At 45.9% G+C, this 27,907-nt stretch overlaps 2 protein-coding genes across 2 annotated transcripts; one reads left to right on the top strand and one right to left on the bottom strand.

The window, feature by feature from the left end:
* Angel1 (angel homolog 1) lies at positions 1 to 25,883 on the bottom strand. Its single transcript, XM_059279614.1, has 10 exons — positions 25,739 to 25,883; positions 21,870 to 22,445; positions 20,624 to 20,850; positions 20,122 to 20,191; positions 19,046 to 19,479; positions 16,850 to 16,976; positions 16,106 to 16,216; positions 3,449 to 3,518; positions 1,361 to 1,524; positions 1 to 429 (listed from the first exon to the last, which is right to left on the bottom strand). The coding sequence occupies exons 1-10, from the start codon at positions 25,800 to 25,802 to the stop codon at positions 269 to 271; spliced, it is 2,004 nt and encodes a 667-aa protein (XP_059135597.1). The 5' UTR covers positions 25,803 to 25,883; the 3' UTR covers positions 1 to 268.
* On the top strand, positions 25,575 to 26,922 carry LOC131924344 (uncharacterized). Its single transcript, XM_059279613.1, has 2 exons — positions 25,575 to 26,023; positions 26,815 to 26,922. Exons 1-2 carry the CDS (start codon positions 25,801 to 25,803, stop codon positions 26,817 to 26,819), a joined length of 228 nt encoding a protein of 75 aa, XP_059135596.1. The 5' UTR covers positions 25,575 to 25,800; the 3' UTR covers positions 26,820 to 26,922.
* Positions 26,923 to 27,907: the final 985 nt, after the last annotated feature.

Raw genomic sequence — 27,907 nt, forward strand, 5'->3', positions numbered from 1 at the left:
TCCCGCAACCCTGGTCATTAAACATCAATGGGGGAGGGGCTCTGGGTACATGGAAGGAAGAGGAACGCTTTCCACCTCTCCCAGGGCCACCTAGCACGTGGCACAGGATTGGGAAGAGGTTGGGGCAGGGCAGGGACCACAGGCAGAGAACGTGGACAGGCCTGGAGAGAGTCTAACCACGGGCAGGAGGGAATGAGGGGAGGGACAGAAGTTTCCACAGCACGGGCCTTTGCAGTCGTCCATCCAGTGAGCTCTTTCCCTGGGGCCCTCATGGGGCAGTGACTTCCATGCCGAAGCTGGCGAGCAGGCAGAGATGGTCTGAAGAGTAGAAGGGGTTGGGTAAGCCATTGGCAGCCCAGAGAATCTCTTCAGAGAGGAGGGAGAGGCGGCCCAGGAGCTTGAGAGTCCCATCTCGATCCAGCCTGTGATCTGGAGCACAAAGCGGAAGCCAGTAGGTACAACAGCGAGCAGCCACGCTGCAGGGTAGACATGGACCTCAGCCAGAACTCGCACTTTGAATTCAATAGCATGCACATGCGTGTGTGTGTGCGCGTGCACGCGCACACACACACACATTCCACCTGACAGGCTGACTAGAAAGCTTCCCTGTGATAACATCAGTGAAGGAAGACAGGTACAGGGAGGGACACAGGGACAAACGGAACACACGCTCTGGGCCCAACATTACAAAGCTTTTGATTTTTCGAGACAAACAAATATAGACTCCAGGGGCTGGAGAGATGGCTCAGAGGTTGGGAGCAGTGGCTGCTCTTCCAGAGGTCCTGAGTTCAATTCCCAGCAACCACATGGTGGCTCACAACCATCTGTAATGAGATCTGGTGCCTTCTTCTGGCCTGCAGGCATACATGCAGGTAGAATACTTGTGCACATAATAAATAAATCTTTAAAAAAAAAAAAAAGAAAAGAAAAAAGAAAGGAAAGGAAGAAATATAGACTCCTTATATAAAACATGATTCCAAGCGTGGGCAATTAATCTAAACATTGTAAAAGTAATAAGCACACTAGGCACAGGGCTGGCACACTGCTCACCATAACCAGTGACAAGAAGAAAGAAGGTCTGACCCACCAAGTCCCTCCCCGACTTCTGGCCCTAGACAAGCCTAGTTTCTCCCAGTGCTCTACTTTTATCTCTGTGATGGGAACAGGAATGGCTGTCTCCACCCCAACCTGACACTACAAGAAGAGGAGAAAGCAAATGGGTAGAATGTGCACGAGGCTGGCAGGATGCCTGCTTCTGTGGTGCTCAGGTTCCTGTAACCCAAGCCACCAAAGACACCTACCACCAGCTATTCCCAGACACCCTCAGGTAGCTTTAGAAACCCGATTTCACCAGGCTTACCGGCTCGATTCTCATTCTCACAGGATTCGGCTGAGAAAAAAATGTAATCCACCGTCATCCCAAGACCTAAGGGCATCGTTGTGACCTCTGGGCGGCCATGCTGGGGCAGGAAATGGGTATATACTGAGGTCAGGTGGAGGCAGTGCTGGATGGTGCCTATAGTCCTACAAGGACAGAAGGTAAGACGTCAGCTAACAAAAACCATTCCATTTTCCCTCAGGCCACTTCCTCTGTGGGTCTGATGAGTATTTTTAAAGGATAATACCTAATGACAATTTCAAAGGTTGCTGACACCAGGAAATGTGTGGCAGTGTTAGTTCCTGTAAGGAAGTTCTGAGAGGCTGTGTAAGGTTGTAAAGAGAGAGTCTAAGTTTCAGTGGAGCCCCCAGCTGTGGTAGTTTGAATACTGGTCCCCAGCTAGTGGAACTGTTTGGGAAGGATTAGGAGATGTGGCCTGGGTGGAGAAAGTGTGTCACTGGGGGGTGAGCGTTGAGGTTTCAAAAGCCTACACCAGGCCAGGTCTCTCTCTCCTCTCCTGGCTATCCTCTCTCTCTGCCTGCTTCCTGTGGATCAGATGTGAGCTCTCGGCTACTGCTCCAGCACCATGCCTTCCTGCTGCCTCTGTGTTCCCTGCCATGATGGCCATGGACTAATACTCTGAAATTGTAAGCAACCCCCAATTAAATGCTTTCTTTTAAAATCTGCCTTGGGCATGGTGTTTCATCACAGCAATAGGACAGTAACTAGACACCAGGATACTGGAGATGCCACAACCATAATATATGCACCAAGGAAAGCTGGAGGTGTGGAGCAGAGCTAGCCTGAGAGAGAAACCATGTGTGCTATTAGCAGCAGAACCGGAGAGGTAGGACTACCCAAGCCTTTTGGAATCCAGATGATGCTGTCATGAGCCTGATTCCCAATATGGAGCTTCAAGGTTTAGTGTTCTTCCCTGCTGGGTCCTGCTCTTTTGGAAGGGGAATGGTTACTCTGTGCCATTGTATATTGGAAGTATGTAACTTCTTTTTGTTGTTTGGGTTTGTTTTGTTTTGCTTTTAATTTTTTTGAGACATGGTTTCACGATGTAGCCTTGGCTGGCCTAGAACTCACTATGTACCCCAGCTAGGCTGGTTTCAGACTCACAGAGATCAAGTGCTGGGGTTAAAGGTGTGTGCCTCCACACGCAGCTTCCTTCCTCTCTAGGGACTTACAGTGAAGACAGTTCCTGGAGTCAGAAGAGGCTCATCACTTACACTTTTAAATAATGTTGGAACTGTTAGAGACTATGGGGACTTTTGAAGTTGGGCTGAATGCATTTTGTATTGTAAGATTGCCGTGAACCTTGGGACATGGGGAAGAAAGATAAGGCTTAAAAGTGATGTGGTTAGTTGTCCAGGTGACAAGGGGTAGAGTTGTGCTGGTTAATGTCGTCGACTTGACAGGATCTTAGAATCATGTCTGGGCATGCCTGTGAGGAATTATCTAGATTAGGCTGAGACAGGAAGCCCACCTCAACTGTGGGTGGCACATTCCACAGGCAGAGGTCTCAGACTTAACGAAGGAGAAAGCAGGCAAAGCACTGGCATTCGGTCCCTGTGCCCTGACTGCAGGTGCACATGACCGTCCACGGCTCTGCTGCCTGGATAATAAGCCCTTCCTCCCTTTGGCTGCATCTGTCACGGACTTTTAACACAGAAGGAAAACTCATACATTACTCAGTCTCATCAAATTCCTTCCCACACTAACAAGAGGCTGGAGATCTCCGCTAAAATCAACACAGAGACAGCAATGAAAGCTGAGACCCCTTACACTCCTCATCCCTATTCTCCATCTGCCTGGTAAAGAACACCAGTGTGCTCCTGGGAGCCAGCATGTCTGCCGGGAGCTTCTCCCTCGAGGAAGGACTTCATGGGCTCTCCACCTGTAAGAACATGACCTTGGCTTTTACATACATGCATGCCCTCAATAAGCTTATTAGGGAAAAGAGGGGGCTTAGCAAAAGTAGTGCCCCAGTCAGCCTTAGCACAGCCAGTGAGGGTCTCTCTCCTGCCTGGACTGAAAACTGAAAAGAACTGGAAAGAGGTTTACCTGGAGAAGACAGGCTCAAGTCCTGCTATCTCTTCCTCAAAGATACTCTCGGCCCAACCAGCAGGTCGATCTGTAGGGAGCCAGAGAGGAAAAGGTCTTGTTATCCACACCCTGTGCAGTGGGCTCGGAACCCTTCACCTTCAGACCCCTCTCAGACCCTGGCTGTACCGCTCCCGGAGGTCAAGGAGGGAAAGGGAAAGAAAAACAGTGATAAAAGGAGGAAGAGGAACCAAGGCTTAAAACCCTGCATGTTTTAAATAGGTTATACGGTCACATGGTACAAAATGAAGAAGAAAATCAACCAGTCAAGAGTCCCTCCCACTCAACACTCACCATTCACTTTTCTTGTACAGGGGCAACCAATGCTACAAATTCCTTATACAAAATTAGCACACAAAAGTAAGTAGCCATGTCCTTATATACAAGTGACAAGCATACTGAGAAAAAAAAAACCAGATAAACAGTACCTTTCACAATAGCTTCGAAAAATAAATAAAAATAAAATACCTTGAGGTAACTCTAACTAAGCAAGTGAAAGGCACTAAAGAAAGAAATTGAAGAATACACCAGGAGATGGAGAACTCTCCCATTCTCACAGATCGGTAGGATTAATACTGTGAAAATGGCCATCCTAACAAAAAACAACTTACCAGTTCAATGCAATCCCACCAAAATTCCAACACAATTCACAAAATTTGAAAAAAATAATCTTCAGCTTGATATGCAGACAGACAGACACAGACAGACAGACACACACACACACACACACACACACACACACACACACACACACGAACAGCTAAAGCAATCCTGAGTATGAAAGAACTGCTGAAGTATCACCATCTCAGATTTCAGGTTGTTTTACAGGGCTGTAGTAACAAAAACAGCATCGTATCCGAATGAAAACAGACATGTTGATCAACGGGATAATGTAAAGACCCAGACATAATTCTATACACCTACAGACATCTGATTCTTTTTTTTTAACAAAGACACCAAAAATACACCCTGGAGAAAAGAGAGCATCTTCAACAAATGGCACTGGTCAAACTGGAGAGCTGTCTGTAAAAGAATGATAACAGATCCGTATCTATCACCCTGCACAAAACTCAACTCCAAATGGGCTAAGAACCTCAAAAAAGACCAGATACCCTGAATCTGATAGAAGAGAGAGTAGGGAATAGACTTGAACTCACTGGTGCAGGAAAAGACTTTCTGAACAGCACAGACAGTAAGATCAACAATTAACCAAGGAACCTCATGAAGCTAAAAAACTTCCGAACAGCAAAGGACACCATCATTCGAGAAAAGTGGCAGCCTAAATAGGGGAAAAACTTTACCAATTTTATGTGTTCGTGTGTGGGAGTGTGGGGGGTGTGGTGAGAGATCAGAGAGAGAGAGAGAGGGAGAGGGGGAGAGAGAGAGAGAGAGAGAAAGAGAGAGAGAGAGAGAGATAGAGAAAGAGAGAGAGTGAGTTAGTATCTAGAAATAAAGAACTAAAAAAAAAAAAAAATGAACATCAAGAAAAAAATAGCCCAATTTAAAAATGGGGAACAGAACTAGAGTTTCATCAAAAGATGAAACACAAATGGCTGAGAAACACTTTTAAAACGTTCAACATCTTTAGCCATCAGGGAAATCCAAATTAAAACTGTTTTGAGATTTCATCTTTTCCCAGTCCGAATGGTCAAGATCAATAAAGCAAATGACAGCTCACGCTGGTGAGGACGTGGACACTTACTCCCTGCTGCTGAAGTACGAACTGGTGCAGCCCCGTGGAGATCAGGGTCTACTCAAAGAACTCTACTGGTGAGCATGTACTCAAAGGACTCTACATCTGACTACAGAGATACCTGCTCATCCGTGCTCATTGCTGCTCTATTTATAAAAGCCAGAAATTAGAAACAGCTCAGATATCCACCAGCTCATGAATGGATAATAGAAATATGGTATAATACACAATGGAATATTATTCGGCTGTTAAGAAAATGAGATTATGAAATTTTCAAGTAAATGGATGGCCCTAGAAACAATGGTCCTGAGAGATATTGGAGCATTGCACAGCCCCCAGCAGAGAAGCTTCTTCTGTGGTAGATGGGAACTAACACAGAGACCCACAACGGGACAAAGTGCAGAGTGAGAGACTTCGGAGCACCCAGTCCTGATTGGGATGTCTTCATCAAACCCCTCCTCTCAAGGCTCCAGGATCTCTGAGGAGGAGGAGGCAGAAAGATTCTAAGAGCCAGAGGTGGTGGATGACTCCAAGGAAACAGTGTCTTCCAGACTCCACAGGGGCTGTGATCACAAGACCCGCACAGGTTCAAACCACATCAATTCCCAGCACCAAGAAGGGGAATAGACACCAAGTGCCACCCCTAACCAAGAAGCTGATTGCTACTGAAACATGCTGGGAAAGGGAAAACCAATGTTCTTCAATGGAGTGTCATGGGGTATATCAACCATACTCGAGGGCAGGCCCCATGCCCAGGAGTAGCCAACACAATATGGACCCCATGTTCTTTGTATACTTTTTATTTCATTTTGATAGTTATTGTCTTACTGATCTTTTTCTTTCTCTTTCTTTCTTTCTTTCTTTCTTTCTTTTTTTTTTCGCTTTTTTTCTTCTTGAGACAGAGAGAGAGAGAGAGAGAGAGAGAGAGAGAGAGAGAGAGAGAGAGAACAGGTCGGGAGGTGAGGAGGATTCCCAAGGAGTTGGAGTTGGGGGAGGGGAAAGGACATAATTATACTATATTGTATGGAAGAAAATTTAAAAAAAAAACTTTAAAAGTCCAGAAATTCACACATCTATGACCCTTCACTTTTTGACATGGAGAAGATGAATGGAAACTGACCACCAGTGTGTATGGAAGTTCTCTGAGTGGTGATAAAAATGTTCTACAACTAAGACTCAAGAATTTAGCTCACGGGCTGGAGAGATGGCTTAGAGGTTAAGAGCACTGGCTGCCCTTTCAGAGGTCCTGAGTTCAATTCCCAGCAACCACATGGTGGCTCACAACCATCTGTAATGAGATCTGATGCCCTCTTCTAAATAAATAAATAAACCTTAAAAAAAAATAATTTAGCTCAGGGACAGAGTGCTTGCTTAGCAAACACATGCTCCCGAGTTTAGTCCCCAGTATGAAGCATATCACAGGGTGTTGCTAGAGTTTTCCTGCCTGGCCGACGGTCAGGGCAAATCTCTCTCAGGCTGGAGAATTTCTCTCCAGCTCCCGCCACCAAGGCCCGCCAGTCCCAGAGCCCACTTATAAAATAAACACACAGACTCTTACATTATTTAAACTGCTTGGCCATTAGCTCAGGCCTGTTATTGTCTAGCTCTTACTCTTACATTTAGCCCATTTCTATTAATCTTTACTTTGCCACGTGGCTTGTGGCTTACCGGTACTTTACATCTTCCTTGTCCTGATGGCGGCTGGCAGTGTCTCCTTGACTCAGCCTTCCACTTCCCAGAATTCTTTTCCTTGTCCCGCCTATACTTCCTGCCTAGCCAATGGCCAATCAGTGATTTATTTACTGACCAATCAGCAACACACTTGACATACAGACCATCCCACAGCACTTCCCCTTTTCTTTTCTTAAAAAGGAAGGTTTTAACTTTAACATAGTAAAATTACATATAACAAAACAATTATCAAGCAAGAATTACAGTTACAATATTAAAGAAGAGATCCTATCTATCTTATATTTGTAAGTTTAAGGTTTTATATCTAACTTATCTTTTATTATAACTAAGGAAAATTGTAAGTATCTAGTCTTTAACCACATCAAAGACCTCAGAAGGATATACTACTACCTGAGAAATGGAGAAGGATATAAGCAACTTTTAGGAGTCTTGTAGGGTAGACAGAGACAGCTGGCAGCCTGGACAGTCATTCAAAGTTCTCTTGTAAAGTTGGGGCATCTGTCTTCAGCCCACAGGCCTAGAGTCTCTTATTCACTTTTCTCTGTGTCCTGTAGAATGTCTGGCAGTTTTCTCTGCAAAGCAGGAACCTGAAGGACCATTTTGTCAAGCAAAGTTCAGTGGTCACCTTTGTATGGGTCCTGCATGTCCAGTTGATCAGGCAGTCCAGGCAAGAACAGTTTCTTGCCCAAATGGCTATTTTTGTCAAGGTGAAGATAAACTCCGTATGGAGTGTCTTCGATGCCCATCCTCCTCTCTGAAGTAAATCGGTGCTGTCAGGAGCAGACATGTCTCACTGTCCAGAAAGTCTAAATTTTTAAAACATTTTAAATGCCATATTCTGTAGGTCTTTGAAGTGTTTGAAGACTACCTATCTATCTGAAATATAACTATGTATACCTAGAAGACTTAACTAACATGGCTACAAATATGATTATCATAGATGACTAATTATTAATCTATTTTTTAATTATCCATTATAATTTTAAATGAGTTACATAAACATAATACCTCAAACAAGAATAGAAATATATATATACAGTATAACAAAATTAAGTTTAAATTTGTATCAATAAACTAAAATCTATAGCAATGTAAAACATTTTAAACAAGTTGTTACTCTTTCAAAGTAGGTTCATTAATCTACCCTTTCATCCTATCATATCTAAACTATCCCCTTTTTTTTTTTCTTTAGAAAGAGATTGTATTTATAATCAACCTGCTTTAAATAAAAATATTGGTTTTTCTCTGTCCCACACCAGAGGGCTCTTCTGATTTGGGACACAAGAATCTCTTAACCATTTTTTTTTTTTTTGAGCAATATGTCTGGGTTTAGAGGGGGAGTGAGCCAATTCCATCTCTAAAGCCAGCTTGGTATATTTGGGAATTTGGGCGTAGCTTCTCTTACTACTTCCTGCTGGAGGGGGGCGCTGTATCTTCTGGAGACAGAAAGAAAATTTTAGGATCATGGAGTAGTCTGTGAGGCTGTATCGTCTGAGCCAGTTGCCTTGAAACCATTCTGAATGTTGAATCATCTGGGCCATGGTGTCACTGGAGACCTTTCAGGGGGTCTGGGCTGGTCAAACCTGATGTATCTTAATCTGGAACAAATCCATAGTCTCTGGCTTTCTGTGGAAACAAGAGCAGAGACTCTTTTCCAAAGCAACATATCCTTATATCCAAATTTTGAAGTCAAGGTACCTTTAAAATATACATTTTGGCATAACTCAACAGCTTTTACAATCAAATGTTTTTCTGCAGTTACGAATATCAAAGAGAACATAATCCAGATTCTTTGTGTGGTAGCCATCTTTACGTGGCTTATTATTTTTTTTTATATTAGCTTGAGCCTATTTCTTTTAAACTGCAGCCTTCTAAGCCTGAAACGGCGCAGTGGCTGCTGGCTCCGCCCACTTCAGTTTCCCAACATGGCGGTGGTCCGCTTTCCGCCAGCTCTGGGAGCCGTAACTCTCAGAAATAGTGGGTCTACACTTTTACCAAAGTAGCGTGTAGCCCAGAAACCTCTTTTTTTGTTTTGTACTAGCAAAGGCTAAATCCACCACACAGTTTAATGTGCTACTTGCAGAGGCCTCATTCCCACCATACTGCAGGTCGAGAGCGCACGCTAGGAACCCGCCAGTAGCTCAAACCGGCAGCTGCCGCTCATTTGAGAGAGACAATTAGGAAGCTGTTTTTAAGTCCGTTTTAGAATCTTTTTTCTAAGTTTTTAGGTGGAAACTCTTGCCACCACGTTGGACGCCATTTGTTGCTAGAGTTTTCCTGCCTGGCCAACGGTCAGGGCAAATCTCTCTCAGGCTGGAGAATTTCTCTCCAGCTCCCGCCACCAAGGCCCGCCAGTCCCAGAGCCCACTTATAAAATAAACACACAGACTCTTACATTATTTAAACTGCTTGGCCATTAGCTCAGGCCTGTTATTGTCTAGCTCTTACTCTTACATTTAGCCCATTTCTATTAATCTTTACTTTGCCACGTGGCTTGTGGCTTACCGGTACTTTACATCTTCCTTGTCCTGATGGCGGCTGGCAGTGTCTCCTTGACTCAGCCTTCCACTTCCCAGAATTCTTTTCCTTGTCCCGCCTATACTTCCTGCCTAGCCAATGGCCAATCAGTGATTTATTTACTGACCAATCAGCAACACACTTGACATACAGACCATCCCACAGCAACAGGGCAAGAACAAAATGTTCTAAAATTACATTGTAGTCATGGCTACGCCAACTCTGAAATATACTAAGAGCCAGTGAACTTTAGAAAGTGGATTTTGTACTATATAAATTTCACCTACATAGAGTTTTTAATTAAAAGGGTAAAGGACTATTATGGACAACTTTGGCCAAAAAAAAACAAAAAACAAAAACAAAAACAAAAACTTGGTAATTCAGATGGGAGGAAATCCCATTTTCTGTATCTGCTTTTTTTCTATCATTTATTTTGTTGTTGTTCCTCCTACAAACAGAATCTTGCTTTAATTATGTCTTTAACAAAGTAAGAACATAATATGTGACCACTGCTGATTGCTACATATTAATTTACAACTAGCTACTTCCCAGGATTATCTTCATTTTAATGCTATTGGCCTTGGTTGTTTCTCTCAACCAATTTACACAGAGGTATCACCAACAAGCACCAATCTAAACACTTGTGTTTTCTTTCGCTTCTATTTCTGTCGGCTTCTCTGTTCCAACATAAATAATAGTCAGTGTCCCTGTCTTGTCCCTTACCCTAACAGGGATGCCACTTAAGATGCTTAAAGAAAGCATGTCTGGGGAGCTGCAGTGGCTTTGGTTTCTGTTCTTTATGGTGCTAGAGGCCAAATACTTCTATTTTGAACAAAGCATCTTGTGTTACAGACTGTGTGATTTCCTGACCACTCCGCCTCACCAGTCACATCATGGTTACTAATAAGGTATTACTTGAAACTTCAGCATTCTAATGCTAACTCTTCACTTTGAGTTGTATCCTTCATCACTACAATATACAAGACAAATCACAGTAACCAACAGGCTGTGTGCTCATGTATTCGTTTATTTTTATTTTGGGTGGTGCTGGGGATTGAACCCAGAGCCTTGCACATGTGAGACAAGCACCCTGCTACTGAGCTAGGGCCTCAGTCTTTCTTCTCAGCAATATTGGTTGGTTTGTTTCGTTTTGTTGATACAGGGTCTCTCTTATTAGCTCTGGCTGTCCTGGATCTTGCTCTGTAGACCAGGCTGGCCTCAAACTCACAAAGATCCCCTGCCTCTGCCTCCCAAGTGCTGAGATTAAAGGCATATGCTACCACATCTGGCTTCTTCTCAGCAAAACTGGAACGAATGTTTCCCACAGCACTTGGTTCTTCCCATGCATGTAGTTCTGTGTCCAAACAGCACCATTCTGGTAGTTACCCAGGACTCAAGGCCTCATATGAGATGTAATTCTTTCTACACAGCTGCAACATCTTTTCCAGGTCCTATTCCTTGATGGAAGTGGCCAACCAAGCAAGCACTTGTAAGGAAGAGCCTCGGTATAGCATATACAAACCAGTAGGCAATCTAGATTCAGAACTTCCCTGCTTGGGAAGCTGACCAGTCTTTCCCAGTAACCTTCTAGTCAGCTAACCAGTGGCTTACAAGAGTCATCTATTGGCAGCTGTTTCTTCCATAATGTACTAAATTTCATACATGGTTGCTCTTATTTAACACCTGAAGTGGAGGCTGGAGAGATGTCTCAGCAGTTTAGAGCACTTGGTGCTCTTACAAAGGACCCAGCACCCACATGCTGTCTCATAACCATCTGTAACTCCAGTTCCAGAGGATCTGAAACCTATTCTGGCCTCTGGGCACCACGCATGCCTATGGTGCACAGACATACATGCAAGCAAAACAATCATACACATAAAATAATCTGAAACTATTTTTAATTTGAAGTGCTAGGAGGATGGGTCAGTGAGTCAGAGTAACACAACACAAGAGTGAGGACATGAGTTTGCATCTCTAGCACCCACAAAAACAGCCACCCGCACTTTTTAAAACCTCTAAGTGCCAAGTGTGGTGGCTCACACCTATAATACTAATACTCAGAAGGCTGAAAGAGGAGAAGTCCTGTGAGTTCAAGGCCAGTCTGTGCTACACAGTAAGTTTTAGGCCATCCTGGGCCACAGAGTAAAGCCCAATCAAACACACAAGTGTCCATGAGAAAGGAAATACAGGGAACCACTTTAGTGTCTACAACAGTGTGAATATTTGTGAACCCTTACACACTCACAAGTTAAAATCCTAATTCCCCAGAAAACAATGATATGAAGAATGGCAGCTTTGGGAAGTATTTAGGCCACAAGTGTGGAATCCTCATTCTAATACTAAAGACCTTTTGAAAAAGTCATCTATACATAGATGAAAAGCAGAGATACGGAGTTAGTAACCCTATAATAATGGTACTACTAGACACAACAGGCTAACAAAAAACACAGTATCTAGAATGGGTTACCTCTTTTGGAGTAGCTGGCCAGTGGAGTCCCACACACACCCAAATATTACAGGCTACTGCCAGTGTTCTTAGTCACCCTTCAGAACGTGATGGTAAGACCCTGTTACTGAAGACACCACATACTTGAGTGACAGAACAAGGAGAAATCAAACTGGTACTGACCTAGAAGCTTCTCCCTATTGGCTAGCTTTCGAGTGCTAGAAGGTGCTCTGCATGCTACTGGAGGAGAAAAGTCATCAGTCTTACCCAGATGTGAACTCCTGTGTGAGCTACAAGGACCAGCCTGGCAGGATACACTTCCTGATGGACTGGTGACACAAATGTTATGGGACTTTCTGACTATATTTAAGGCCCACTTCACAAGACTGAATCAATACCCAGAACCACCACTGGAGCTAAGAACCTGTGGCTAGATAGGTCACAAGCCCTAGGGGAGAACCTACTACTGTTATTCTGCCAAACCAGTGGTTCTCAGCCTTCCTACTGCTGTGACCCTTTATTACAGTTCTTCATGTTGTAGTGACCCCAAACACAAAATTATTTCATTGCTATTTCATAGCTGTAACTTTGCTACTGCTATGAATTGTAATGTAAGTGTCTATTCTTTCCAATAGTCTTAGGCAACTCCTGTGAAAGGGTTCATTTGATCCTCAAGGGGTCACAACTCACAGTTGAGAACCACTGTGCTAAACAGTCATTAATGGAATTAGTGTTCTGATATAATATGCCCAAGAGAGATTCCCCATCGTGGAAAATGGGGAGGGGAGATCACTACACTTAGAAACATTAGCGAGAGAGAGCTTTAATTTAAATATCCTACTTAAGAATCATTATGAGTGGGCTGGAGAGATGGCTCAGCAGTTAAGAGCACTGGCTGCTCTTCCAGAGGTCCTGAGTTCAATTCCCAGCAACAACCATCTATAAGATCTGATGCCCTCTTCTGGCATGCAGGCATACATGTAGACAGAGCACTCATACAACATAAAACTCATAAAACAACAACAAAAAAAATAAAATAAAATTTTAAAAAATTAAATTAAAAAAGAAAAAAGGAATCATTATGAGCCAGGCAATGGTAGCACACGCCTTTAATCCCAGCACTAGGGAGGCAGAGGCAGGAAGATCTCTGTGAGTTCGAGGCCAGCCTGGTCTACAGAGTGAGTTCCAGGACAGCCAGAGCTACACAGAGAAACCCTGTCTTAAAAAAATCAAACAAAGAATCAAAGAATTGTGGAGGCTGGAGATGGCTCAGCAGTCCAGAGCACTTGTTGCTCTCGCAAAGGACCCAGGTTCAGTTCCCTGCACCCACATGGCAGCTGACAACCATCTTTAACTCCTGTTCCAGAGGATCGGACACCCTCTTCTGGCCTCTAAGGACACTGAAAGCAATTGGTGTACAGACATATAGGCAGGCAAAACACTTACACACACTTAAAAAAAAAAAAATCAGTCTTAAAAAAGGAATCATTTAAAAAAAAAAAGAATCATTCTTTCACAAAGGAAGTTGGGAAGGTAAGAATCAGTGTTTTACATCACACAGTGGGGGCGAGGTAAAGCACTAGTTACATGCTAGTCAGTTCTGGAAGTCAAGCCACATGGCCAGCACTGGATGTCCCTTTGCACTAGGAGGTCACCATTGAAGTGAGTGTCACAGACAAGGTGGCATATTTTGTTATGTACTTAAAACTGGGTAACTCTGGTATTAAACTAGAAGTTGTATCTGTTCACATATTTAAACAGATCCTCTAGAAAACCATTTGCACACAGTAAACCTTTTCATTTCTGGTCTACAGTGCAAGCTTTGCAGATGGAGAGTCTCTAAAGAGATTCAACAGTAGCCTGTTCAGCCCTGGATTGGGGGCAACAAAGCGTGTGGTAAGCATGTGTGCTCATCCGTACTCTACCTCAAGTGTGAAAACACTGCAATTGGTTTGCACTGTTACTCAATCGTTCCCATTATAACACTTTTTTGATACAGATCTTGTTATGTAGCTTAGGCTGAATGGCCTCGATCTCCTCGTCCCCCTCAGCCTCCTCAGCACCACCATGCCCAGTACAACAATTCTTTTCTACTTAGAAAGTGATTATCGTGTGTAGGTTAAAGGTCTTGGTCTAATTGTGTTTGCTATTACGTTTCAGTGCTATTTTATGTTTCATTCAAGTGTGCACTCATTTTTTAAAATACTCTATTCTTTTTTTTTTAATGGTTTTTTGAGACAAGGTTTCTCTGTATAACAGCTCTGGCTGTCCTGGAACTCACTCTGTAGACCAGGCTGGCCTTGAACTCATAGAGATTCACCTGCCACTGCCTCCTGAGTGCTGGGATAAAGGCGTGTGCCACCACCGACTGGCAAAATAATCTACTCTTAATATAAAGTTATCCATGTGAGACTGTTATTGTTTTATTTGGGGATTTTGTAATCTTAAAATTCTGAGCTGAGCTGCTGGCCCTGAATGAGACAGCTGTATCATCTCCCCCAAGGCCACTGCCGAGGAAGTGCTCTACTACTGCGCACACCCCAGCTCCCTACTTTTACTCTGAGCACCACGGCTTAGTTTTCATCTTCTGATGTTAGGTGCCTGGCCTGAGTTCTTTAAGACAACTGTTTTATTTTTTGTACTATGTTATAAAAATAACCACTTCCACTGTTTGAGAACTTCCCACATGCATATAATGTGTGTCTCTTGATCAGGCCCTCCCAGCTCCCCGCTCTTCCAATGTTCCCTGGATCCCCATCACTGTTCCCTCCCAGTTCTGTGTGGGTGTTTTTTCAAAGCCACTGAGTTCACTTAGTGCTGCCACTACGTGCAAGAGTATAGGGCCATCTGCTGGATCACAGGCAGTCTCACAGGGGCCACATCCCTAAAGAAAACAAACTCTCAGAAGCCATCAACTGCCAACAGCTCCTCAGCTAGGGATCGTCTCATCTTTTTATTCACGGAGACATAATCATTTCCATAGCTCCAATGTTTATCTTTGAAGCATTCTTTCACTATCTTCCTTTTCTAGAGCATCTGTTACCTGCCTTTGGTTTTCCACTACTTCATATATTTAGTGGAGACTCCACAGTATTACTTTGAGCAAGGCCAGCTTTGAGTTAGCTATGGTATTCTATACCAGCTATTTATATAAAGGAAACACTGAGCACATGGTCTAAGTAATAAGAATTTTGCTTTTAACACAGGATTCATCTTCACTTCTCTGGAGCCAGAGGGCTACGCAGCTCTGGAAGAACCGCCATCGCCCCTCAGACACTCAACAGCCTGCTGACTGAAATGCAGCCTGATTCCCCGAACAGTCCTCCTCACACGGCCTTTCAGGAACAAAACAGTCTGCAGACTTTTCTATCATGCTGTATGCATTCCACTCGTGTTGAAAAAGCAAGAGATTTGGGGATTGTCCCTCAAACGGCATGCCTCAAATGTCCCTCAAATGGCATGTATTGGGGAAATACAGTGTAGTTCTGAGATCTATACAGCCCATAGGTAAGACTCCATATTTCCTCTGGCATCCCAGCCCATTTCCCCTTGTAGCCATTACAATTCACTGCGGTTTACACCATCGGATCTCCTAGCTGTATAAAAGATGGAGTTTGCCTTTGGCTTTTTTTACTCCATCTTCATTATTACTTTGAAGTGGTTTCAGAGATAAGAAAGTGTCTTGTCTCTGAAACCGTTACATCTAAACTGGAAGTTCTCCACAGGAGCAAGTTGTTCTTGTGATCAGGCCCTCTGCTGCCTCTCAGTTTCATAGCCCTGTGATGTAGGCATCGTCTCCCCTACAAATGTTAAATTCTAAAAAGGTTAACTGGCTTACCCAGTCTCAGAGCTGGTAAGAACCCAGGGTTCTTGTTTTAAGGTCCAGTGCTCTTATCCAAATATACATCCAATGCATGCACTCAACTCACCTCGCTTCTTCTAAACTCATTATCAGAAGCTGATCAAGAACTGACTTTAGAAGAGACTAGGAACGGGCTGGAAAGATGGCTCAGCAGTTAAAAGCACTTGCTCTTGAAGAGGGACGCAGGTTCAGTTCCCAGCACCCACATTTAGAAAGTTCACAACCACCTGTAACTCCAGCTCCAGGGATCTGACGCCCTATTCTGTCCCCTGCAGGCACCTACATGCGCATGGTACACATATCTACACGTACACACAAAATAAACAAAGCTTTTTAAGAAGAGGGAGAGAGGAGACTAGAAACCAAGAAGTTATAAATGTCGGGGTGAGGAAAACAGGCCCCTGTTACCTGGCTTAGTGTCTGTTACTCCTTCCATGAGGACCAGTCCTACCGGCCGCTGACAAGCGATGTTGCAGAAGCGGAATCGTAGCAGGAAGTCTCGGCCATACTTACGTCTCTCTATAAACCAGGAAACGCCATACAGTGAAAGAAAGGCAAAAGAGTCCCATGCTGAGAGCACCTGAGCACCAGGAACCTTCTAACATAAGAGCACAGAGGAGATCTGCCGCTGAGGACGGGGAGATTCTTTCATTTCAGTCAGCGGCATATGGAGGACAATGAGAAAAGCGGGAACTTGCTAGGAAGCTCCAGGAGGTCACACTTCCTCTTGTTATCGAGAGCAAGCTCTCACCCCACATGAACATGAAGGCCATGTTGGAGGCCAGCCTGGTCTACAGAGTGGGTTCCAGGACAGCCAGGGCTATGTAGAGACCCTTTCTTGAAAGAAAAACAAAAATACAAGAGGAGGAATGTGGTATGTGAGGGCTGGAGAGACGGCTTGGCCATTAAAAGCACAAGTTACTCTTGCTTGTGTTACCCAAGTTTGGTTCCCAGCACCCACGTGACAGCTCACAGCCATCTGTTAACCCTAGTACCAAGGGATCTGAGGCCTTCCTCTAGCCTCTGAAAGCACCAGACACACACATGGTGGATACAGAATCATGCAGACAAGAAAACAAAAACAAAACAAAAAAAACAAAAAACAAGCAAACAAAAAACCTACTTCAAACCAACGAAAGAATGTGTGCTTACCTGATCTCTTGGGATGACAGGAAGTGACATACTGGCAGCAATCAGTGATGCCCAGGGAGCTGGGCCACAGTGGGGCCTGCAGCTTCCTCTGGTAAAGCTGATGAGAGAAGTCTTCCTGTCCAGAAACCTACAAGAAAGAGCAAGGTGGAGATGAGGAGGCCAAGACAGAAAATGGAAACGACTCATGTCTGGGGGCATTTGAACAAATACAAACACACACAGTCAGACAGTGTACACATGAAATGAGCAAGCCACGTGAACCTCAGGGGAAGGCAGCAAGAAGAAACTAACATTACATTCTCACTAGAAACACTTAAATGTCCATGAGATAGGGGAGAATGGAAAGAGAGTGAAGAACAAGTCAAGGAAAACAAAACTGTATGAGCATGTGGTCCTAAGGTTCACGTCAGAAAAATCTACGCAATCCTCCACCAGGGAGGCTGACTCTCAACAGAATTTGATTTGTAATGGATACAGGTTTATCCTGCCATCCTCAACTCTGCATCTTCTAGATCTGTTATTGGGAAACCACGGGGTAAAACCAAACAGGGAATGCACCAAGCACTTTACCGTATCTCTGTCACCATCCTCAGTCAAGGTCATGAGCAGCCTGGGAACGGACAGAGCGCATGGGGGAAACATTCAGCAATGTCAGTCATCTGCACATCCCCAGTGTGGGCAGCAAAATTCCCTTGATTTCATTTAACAACAAACATCTGAATGCTAACCATGTGCAAGGCACTGGGATAGACTCAGGACAGACACAATCCCTCTGCCCTGAAAGGACATAAACATTGTCTATAATCCAGAGTAAAAGAGACTTGGAACTGAATGGCCACTTAAGAGCTATGACTTTAGACAAGTTACTTACTTATGTTCTTTAAGTTAGTATCCTTTGCTAGGAAATGGGACACTAATACTACTAATACAATAAAAGTCTTACACTAATAATAACCACTACCAATTACTGACTGCTCCCTTTGAACGAGGCACTGAAAACTTTACATGCACCATTTCACGTAATCATAAAGTATCTACTGTTGGTCCCATTAAATCCTCAGTGTACAGATGAAGCAAAGGGGGCTTGAGAAAGTTCCCTAACTTGCCAGGACGGCAGAGCAGGGACTTGAATTCAGGGCTGTCTGGTTTCCAAACAAGTGCTCTCACAGCCAATGCCTAACAGTGCCTGCCATTTGGTAGGCACTCAGCAAATTCTCCTGCCCCTGAGCTTCTTGAAGGCAGCTCCTGTAGAGCAGGCTAATGCCCTGCTCTAGGCAACCAGGACACTGCCAGCACTTAAGTAACCTCATTCAAATAAAAGCCCAAGTACTCAATAACAGTTCCGTCACTTTGTGTCCCCTCTCCACCGCGCTCTGCCAAAACTTAAGCAATAAGCTGAACCAGAAGAGACAAGAGAGGAGCAAAGAGATTAAGTAATGTACAATAAAGTCAGCACAAGCTGATAAAACCATGAACTATCTATGCTACCACTATGTGGCAGCTGTAAGAAATTAGATTCAAATGCAAATTATTGACTGAAAGAAAAAAAGCCCCAAACAAAAACAGTACTGTGTTGTGTTGATAAACAAATGCGGCAGACTTACATATCTCCTGTTATGGTGATCACAGCACAGTACTAAAGGCCAGACCACGTGGTTACAATTCTTGAGCCCTCCACTAACTGCATGACCTAAACAAAATTATTTACCAACTCTGTGCCTCAGTTCCTGCATTTATCAAGATGGAAGCAATGACAGGAACAGGGAAAATTGAAGAGTTGATGCATGTGAAGTGCTCAAAATTACTTGACACACAGCTAAGGGTTTAATAAATGTAAATTGTGATACTACTATAGGAGCATAAATACCACTGTAAATGCAAGAATTCTGCTAAACTTGGAGTCATCACTTCCCTCTACATGGATGGTAGGGGATTTGGGCAATAAAGGGATATTTTCTCTTATTTTGTATTTTAATTCTTAAACAATTTATAAGGCTCACTTGCAAATTAAAAGATGATACAAATGGGAAGATGTTCCATGTGCTGGAGGTACTTATGTGCTGCTAGCCTCCAGGAGCAGACACTGCTCTTCCACATCAGCAAGCCACAGTCAGCTGCCACAGAAGCAGCACTTGACGCCAACCCCCAGCTCTCTCCCTCATCCATGTTCCCACCCCAGTGGCTGCCCCACTTCACCTTCCAGGCTGGCATCCCATTGTACTGGAGCTCTCCATCCCTGATGAAGTTGTAGAGAGGTGAATCAGGGACAGAATTCAGGTCCCCACACAAGATGATAGGGCAGTGGCTGCCATCTGACAACCTGGCCACCTTGTCCACTTCGGCCAGAAGAATGGCCATCTGGGCCAGCTTGACATCACCCCGACGTGGGTTGTACAGGACATGGGTATTTGCCACGCATAGGGGAGCCACTGAGACTTGCCCCAGACCTTCTGGGACTAGCGGCTGCAGCAGCAACACTAAGCCCACATTGTCCCGATTGAGGAGCTCCAACCCCGGTCGGAAGAACTCCACAGGGCTGGCGCAGAGCAGACGGAATCTGGTGGGCTTGTAGCACACAGCACAGCCATCCGTTTTACACCCCGTCCTCCTCTTGTAAAAACAGGTGAAGCCTGTAAGGAAACACCACCATGGAGATGGGTCAGAGTCGGTGAATCCTCAGTCCCTTCCGACCACTGCCTGAGGCACCGATCCTGGAGCCCCATAAGAGTGAGCTCTTGCTACCTCTGGGTTCTACAGAGACTCCCTTACAGCCATAACCAGAGGCCTGAGGGACCAGAAAGGGGAGGAGCAAGAGATGCTCACAAGCAACACAAGACAGGAAGAACAGAGGCTTGTCACCAGAGGCAAAACTGGCTCCAAAGGGGGTCCTGTGACCCAGAGGGTTACCAGCAACGTGGCTTCCCTAGTCCCTAGTGCCTTGAATCTAGAGCCAGACAAGCGGGAGTCCTGACTCCACAACCTACTAGCTTTGTAGTTTGGGGATTTTGAGCAAGTGAAACCAATTTTTGGAACCTGTTTCTCATCTGTAAAATGGGATTACTAACACGCAGCCTCATGGAGTTCGTGGAGCTGGTTACTTCAAAGATTTCAAAAACTAGAGCTCTACTTTCTCACCCCCACATGAAAAGAACTAGCCCACAGGCAAGGCTGCTGGTTTACTAAGACACAAAGAAGAGGAGGTCTCTTGAGGAGAGAGTCTGCAGGGCTGGAGGAGGAAGGGCTGGCGGAAACGCTGGGGAGCTGCAGTGTACCCATCATCCGCAGAGAGGGCTCCAGCTGCTCCCAGTAATGGTCTTCCTGGACTTCCTGAAGACACAGGATCTGGGAAATTGACAAGAGAACCAATCACTCCAGGGGGCCAGAGGCAATGTGAGGACTCCTACTCCCTAGGAGCAGGCCCCCAGACCAGATTGAGGGTCATAGTGAAACTTCCCACAGGGCTGACTTCCCAGACAGATGGCCACCACCAGTAAGAGCAGGTGTGTTAGGGTTCCCCACCCTGTGAATTCCTGTGTAAGGGTGCTAGAAAATGTATACTAGAGAATCATCTTGGCATCTGCCCAAAACACTTCACTCCAGGGCAAGCAAACTCAAACCTGTTTGCCATCCATAGAGCCAAAGATAATCTTAGCTTATCTGGCACTACTGTCATCATCTGAGTAGCTATGGAGTAGGATCTCATTCTCCCTAAGCATCAGAAAATAGCCTGGGTCCTACACCTAGGCAAGATGGTGCATCTCCCTCTTCACTCACATCAGGGTCCCAGTGCTGGAATTCCTGCATGAGGTTGGCAAAGCGGTAATTCCAGTTGAGGATGTCTGGATGGCAATGCAGATAGAGCTCTGAGCTCTGCTGCATCAGATCCTGGGCCAGGATGTTATATGACATCAGAGTGAACTGGAACTGAGGGCCATCCCCTGCCTCCAGACCCTGAGCATCTGGCTGCGTGGAGAAATCCTCCCATTCTCGCCACAGGATTTCTGCAAAGGGGTCAAGAGAAGAGTTTGCAGGTTGTCCAGCGGCCAAGCCACTACTACCCAAAGTCACAATGTCATGCCTGAGGTTCCTTTCTCCATTGCCCCTGCCATCCATCCCTCTCAGGGCATTTTTTGGAGCTGATAGTAAAGCTCCTCAGAGCTAGAGATAATCTCGGCCTGTCCATCACCGTATCCCCTGGCTACCTAGCACTAGCATATGCTCAAGAATACTTAGGAGTCTAACAAGTTCCCACCTATGATATAACCACGAGTCTCTGGGGAATAATGCAGTGGGTATGATGAATAGTCTCCTGGGGTTAAAGACATGTGGAGAGTAATTTCAGCCCTGAGTGCTTTCTGTATCTACACCTGGTTTCTGGTGATACCATGAAGCACCTGAACGGATTTCAAACCACTATTTAAGCCACATAATTTTCTTCACATCTTCATAGACTCCCAATATAAGTACAATAAATGAGCCGGGCAGTGGCGGTACACGCCTTTAATCCCAGCACTCGGGAGGTAGAGGCAGGTGGATCTCCGTGAGTTCGAGGCCACCCTGGACTACAGAGTGAGTTCCAGGAAAGGCGCCAAAACTACACAGAGAAACCCTGTCTCGAAAAACCAAAAAAAAAAAAAAAAAAAAAAAACCAAAAAAAAAAAAAAAAAGCAACATAAATGGACCCAGTTATTCTCCTGGAGGCAGAGTGGAGGCCCTGAGAGCTCTCTACCCCTACCTCTACAAGACCCTGCCTGTGTCACGTTTGCAGAGCAGCAGTGTAGAGTTTCAGAGCTAAGGCTGGGCCTCGGTTCTCTAACTGCAAGACATCAGGCAGGTCCCACTGCCTCTCTGCACTGTGACGTTTCATCTGTAGGCCCCTGAGGACAGATCTGATGACCTTTAAGACACCCCCAATATCTGATCCTGCAAGAGTCAAATAAATGTGGCAGCAGAACTCCCCACTACAGGATCTTTTCCAAACGACCTGCACGTGGCTCCCTATGCTGGTTGCCAGACTCACCATGATAGGGTATTTCCATCGGGGGAGGCTGCAGCTGCTCCAGGCCTTCAAAGGGCCACATGGAAGTCTCTTCCTGGAGCATAGGCTCCGGTGCTATACTCCAGGCCACCATCGCAGGGTCCTCTTCCCATTGCTCTGCAGCCATTGCGCCCATTGGGAGGACAGCGCAATCTGCATACTGGGGCCCTGTCTGCACAGGGACAGCTGCCCACAAAGGGCCCTCAACCTCGGCCAGTGGCTCCTCCCCTGGCACCTCAGGGAAAGGCTGGTCCAGGTTCTCTGCTGCCCGAAGGTCACTCAGCTGCCTGCTGGACCACTTGTCCTCCGAGGCAGCATCCTGTTCTCCAGAATTATCCATCAGGAGTGCCAGACTGCTCTCAGCTAGTCCCTTATCTGCAAGAGGACCCTCACTCGCAGTAGAGAGGGCCTGGCTCCAACCTTCTTCTTGCCACTGCTGCAGCAGGCCCTCACACTCCTCCTGGTCCGGCCCCCGAGGGGCCATGGCAAAGTTACCCTCTACCTGGGGGGACGAGCTCTTCGCCAGAAGGGCATTTTTTCGACACGTAAAGAAAGCATCTAGAAAGGAAACAAAGTGTGAGGTTATAAGAAGACAGCAGCACTCATTCCACAGTACTCCTCTGCTAGCACAGGAGCCTCATAGGAGCAATAACCACATCCAGCTTGCTCAGATTGTACTGCCATAGCCTTCCCAACCTAATACCTGGAACATCGTCTTAGCAGTGCTTTCTATGCGCCAGACACTGTTTTAATTGCTTTACGAGTATTAACCAACTTGCATGGCAGGGACCCAATAAATTTCAATGCAAGAATGAAAGAACAGCTAATCCCAGGGGATAACCTAGAACACAGATGGGCACATACAACCTCATCCCTTTTCCTGGAAGTAAACCCCACTGTTTAATTTTTGATTTATTCATTTTATGTGTATGGGTGTTCTGTCTACATGCATGTCTGTGTATCATATAAGTGCCTGGTACCCATAGGGGTGAGATAATGGTGTGGGATCCCCTGGGCCTGGAGTTACAGATTGTTGTAAGCTACCACATGAGGGCTGGGAATAAACCAAACCTGGGTTCCCTAGAAAAACGGCCAGTGCTCTTAACCATTGAGCCATTCTCCAGTCCTGAAGACACTACTTCTAACATCAACTCTCGGGGCCTGAAAACCACATTATATTAGAACTAACACATGACCATGAAATAATACAGAAGCATAGCCTTGTAACAAAATGAATAAAACTGACCCTAAACAATGCTCCTTCAGAAGGGCTTACTCTTGACCTTAAGATGAGAACCAGAGTTGTTCAAACCAGGTAAATCCCAAGAGTTTTCAAGCTCTATAGACTCCCTAATCTATGAAAACATTCCAAAAATGATAAAGTGGACGGTCTTAAAAAAAAAATCAACTTACTTTTTAACAAAACCCCTAGGCCTCTTCCCAGAGCTATTTATTCCACCCATAACGTTTTCACAAACCTCATTATCTGTTTTCTCACTCCATAACACATCAGACTGTAAATCAGAAGGCACCAGCCACCGACAGTGACGAGACAGCTGTCACATCTCTGCTGTGGCAGCCATGAATGACAGCCAACAGGGAATAAAGCAGGCAGGGAACTCTAAAACGGGAGCTTCAGAGTTAACGTTTTGATGACAGCCAGTAACGCCCCTCCCAACACACACATGCACACACACCAGAGCTTATTTACATGTCGGAACAAATGACATGCCCACAGTGATGGCCCACGATCATTAGACACTCATTTTTCTCGACAATTTTTTAGAGGAATGAAAAACTTCAAAATGGTGAAAATTCAAATATCCATGTGAACTATATGAATTTATGTCCCTCTAAATAAGTGGTAAATCCGGGCCAGCAAGATGGCTCAGCAAATAAAGGCACTTGCCGAAGAAAAGGGTGAAGGAACCAAATCCACAAGCTGGCCTCTGACTTCCGCAAACCATGGCAAGCCCCACCACCACCACATACACACATTTTGTGCACACGCACACACACACACACACACACACACACACACACACACACACACAGACTAATAAATAAATCTTTTAAAACTTAAATCAGTGGCCAGGAAGTGGTGGCGCACGCCTTTAATCCCAGTACTTATGAGGCGGAGTCAGGTGGATCTCTGGGAGTTCAAGGCCAGTCTGGTCTATATAGTGAGTTCCAGGACAGCCAGAGTTATTACACAGAGAAACCCTGTCTCCAAAAAAAAAAGAGGGGGGCAGGGCTGGAGAGATGGCTTAGAGGTTAAGAGCACTGAATGCTCTTCCAGAGGTCCGGAGTTCAATTCCCAGCACCCACATGGTGACTCACAACCATCTGCAATGAGATCTGGCACCCTCTTCTGTATACATAATAAAAAAATAAATCTTTAAAAAAATTAAATCAGTATTTTTCAACTAGGTGAGGGAGGCAGATTTTGCCCTTAGGGAACAGCAATGTCCAGAGCCACTGTGGGACCACAACTGTGACAGTGCCATTGGTCAAGCGGCAGGGATGCCACCAAACATCTTATAACACAATAAATGGTCTGCTCTAAAATGTCAAGAACGCTCTCAAGCCACAGGCTGGTTGCTGGGATTCAGTTACCAACTTGCTAACTACCTGTCCCTTGAAACATTATATATGGCACATACCAGAGGAGCTTTGGTGGTGGTTGTTTTTCAAGAGGAGAATGCTGCTTAAACAAAGCTTTTTCAAAATACCAAATATGCAAAATTAATGTACTTGTCACTTTATAATGTGTGGGTGGAAGGCTCCTCTAAAGTCCCTAGAATTCTACTGACTGGGAACCCTGTGGACTAATATTAAGACTACCATTGTAGAGACTAGATAGCCACATAATTAAAGGACTATGTTGGGTTCTCTGTAAACAGTGACTTCTGCAGGATTTCCCATTCCTGAGAAGTATGGACACCCCTTCCCGAAGCCTCTGGAAACCCATGACGGCCAGCAGGCCATGTGTTGGCATGAGATACAGAGAACAACCGGACAAGGCTCTGCTGAAGCTAGCAGTCTAGTGGAGACAATGTTTTAAAAATTTTAATATTTGATATAAAAAATATAGTATCCGTCACCCACAGAGTGCAGCTCCACAAAGAAAAGGCACAGAATGCAGTTAGTTGGGCCTCTTATTTCTAAGAAAACCCTTCTTGATACTGCCCCCTTAAGCTACAGGCGAAGTCTGGGAATTCTGCGGGACCTCAGAGAAAAACTGGGGTTGCATGAAAGCCTGCTGATCTCAAAAGCAGAGAGAAGGCAGATTATGCAGAAGTGACAACCACCTCCCTCACCAAGGCATCCAACCTATCACATCTCTCTCTCTCTAAACACTTGCTCCAGACGCGGAGGTTTAAACGCCTCTGGCTTCTGAGCATTAAGTTGTTGGTTTTTTTTAACTAGACGTGAACCGCCAGAGGCCAGCAGATGACAGGCCGCCGTGAGAAGCCTCGGTGAAGCGAGCCCACCGTCTCAGGGCACGCCGCTCCCCGATTCTACCTGCCGAGAAGTCCGGTCCTCGCCTGTCCGGGGTTGCCACCGCTCCCGACCCCCGGGAGTGTCTCCGCCTGCCCCAGCCCTGGGTCCACGTTAACCGTGGCCCGACGTCACCAGCCCACAGCGTGAGGAGGGGCTGCCCACGAGAGTCGCCAGCCAGCCCGAGCCTCGTGGGGCCAGAACGGCCCGCGGACCGCCGGGCTCAAGGGCCACCTCACACCTTGCCGCCAGGCGAGGACCGCGGGTGTGAGGCCCGCCGCTCCACCCTAGGGCCCGCGGACACAGGTCGCAGCCCCAGCTGCCCGCCCCACAGGACGCGAGGCCGGTACCTGAGAGGGAGCGGAAGAGGCGCGCGGCCGGCAGCAGCAGGTAACACAGGCACGACGCGATCATGGCCGGCCGCCTGCCCGCGCCGCCGCCCCTCCAACACCGCCCGCCGCACACCGGTCTCCCTCTGTCTGGTCCCGCCCCGCGCCGCCCAGGCTCCTCCCCCACGCCGCCCAGGCTCCGCCCCCACGCTGCCCAAGCTCGGCCTCGAGCCGCCCAAGCTCCGCCTCCACACCGCCCAGGCCCCGCCCCCGGTCATCGCTTCAACAACAACAACTTTATTGGGAGTAAGTGGGGGAAGGGAGTGTTGCGAGGGGAGGGGCTGCCTTGGAAGGCGCCGGCTTCCATGGCAACGGAACAGCCGGGCGTGAATCCCATTACTCTTGTATGCCAACTTTAAAAGTTCATTTAAATAAGCAAATATAAATAATAAAATTAAGGGGCCCGTTGGAGGCTCTAAAGTACCTTTAAGAGCCCACTGTTTTATTCTCCCTTCTACTACGACCTAGGTGTGGAACATCATATGCCCTTTTTGACCCTTTCCTCATCAGTAACACGAAAGACTGGACTTTTCGCTAAGACGTCTGGCCATAACTTCTGTAACTAACCCTTCTGAGCCAAGAGGACAGGGGACAAATTCTTCCTCATTCCCACACCTCTTCTAGCCTTTACTGTTTCCCAGCTCAGATTCTAGGTCACAAATGGAGTCCTCTCTTTCTTCAAACACGAGATTTTTACTTCCTCCACCTGTTCCAAATGGGTTATGGGGGAAAGGTGTGCCCCATCGGGAGGGAGAAATGGAGGGAGAGAAGACTCCACAAGATCAGGGACCAAGACTGAATGGTGGGTAGTGTGTTTATCAGGAGGTAAAAATGACGAGGCCCATTGAAATGAAAGAAGTATTCCTCAATACCAGAAACCAAGTGTGACTGACAGTTTGTTTACCATGTATCTCTAGTGTACCTAATACTAGGTCAGTGTGGTAGTCTGAATAAGGAAGTGTGTTGTCGCTGGAGGCTGGCTCTGTGGTCTTGAAAGACTCATACTCTTTTCAGTGTTTTCTCTTTGCCGCTTGCAGCTTGAGATGTGAGCCCTCAGCTCCCGTTCTACCACATGCCTGCTGCCTCTGCTCTGACATCGTGGACTCTTAGCTCTCTGCAACTGTAAGCTTCAAATAAACCCTTCCTTCTGAAAATTATCTTGGTCGTGGCGTTCTATCACAGCAATAGAAAACTAAAGCTGGGCGTGGTAGACCACTCTGGAGACAGAAGCAGGTGGGTTCCAGGTTAGCCAGAGCTACAAAGACCTTGTCTCAAAATAAATAAGACGGCCAGTCACATAGAAGGGACTAATGACTGGGTAAAGTGTGTGTGTCTCTTAAGCGAAGGCCAGTTCTTCCATCAAGTCTGTGCTAACCGAAGACCCCTTTGAATCTCTCTCCACCTGTCTATCACCGTCTTCTGCCTCAGCTGTGACCTAAGGGACGAAGGACCACACTGTACACCCAGTTTCAGTACCCAGTGCCTGAGCTGTGCCGTTTCCAATTTGTGGCTGGAGCCTTGGCTGTTCAGGGAAGCCCTCCGGGGAGTCACCAGATCCTGGGCCAGCTGGATACATCATAACACTGGAGGGCTAAAAGGAAGGAGGAGAGAGTCAGTGGTGTGGCCTTCCCGAGACTTCCCCTCATTAGCTGCTTACAGCGGCAAAAGCAGCCGCGCTCGCCCCTTTACCCGGGATGAACTCTGCCACTCTGAAGGCTGGGGAACCATTCATAAGTCAGCTACGACCATTAGTTCTACCCAAGGAACCCCAAGGTCAAGCCCACTCACTCCTTCCACATGGCTTAAGTATACTCTCCACTTTCTCCCAAGAGCTATCTGCACGTCCAAATTCCAAATCAGACCATAAACCAAGAAGTTTGCTTTTTGTGAGGCAATGCTTCCTCCGTTGACTTGAAAAAATGTCTTTAAAGTACAGACGTCTAGGCCTTCCTTCCAGAGTTCTGCTTCACAGGTCTGAGGCGAGGCCCTTAGACACTCATCAAGTTGTTTTGAGATAGGAAGCTTTGGATGCTGAAGAGAGAGATGGCTCAGAGGTTAAGAGCACTGGCTGCTCTTCCAGAGGTCCTGAGTTCAAGTCCCAGCAACCACATGGTGGCTCACAACCATCTG

Source organism: Peromyscus eremicus, chromosome 14 (assembly GCF_949786415.1).
Source record: "Peromyscus eremicus chromosome 14, PerEre_H2_v1, whole genome shotgun sequence".
NCBI lineage: Eukaryota > Metazoa > Chordata > Mammalia > Rodentia > Cricetidae > Peromyscus > Peromyscus eremicus.

Coding starts and splice junctions, on each gene's coding strand:
- LOC131924344 (XM_059279613.1), top strand. CDS start 25,801: ATGGCCGGCCGCCTGCCCGCGCCGCCGCCCCTCCAACACCGCCCGCCG.
- Angel1 (XM_059279614.1), bottom strand. CDS start 25,802: ATGATCGCGTCGTGCCTGTGTTACCTGCTGCTGCCGGCCGCGCGCCTC. Junction 22,446..25,738: donor CCTCTTCCGCTCCCTCTCAG/GTACCGGCCTCG, acceptor TTTCCTTTCTAG/ATGCTTTCTTTACGTGTCGA. Junction 430..1,360: donor TGAGAATGAGAATCGAGCCG/GTAAGCCTGGTG, acceptor TTTGTGCTCCAG/ATCACAGGCTGGATCGAGAT.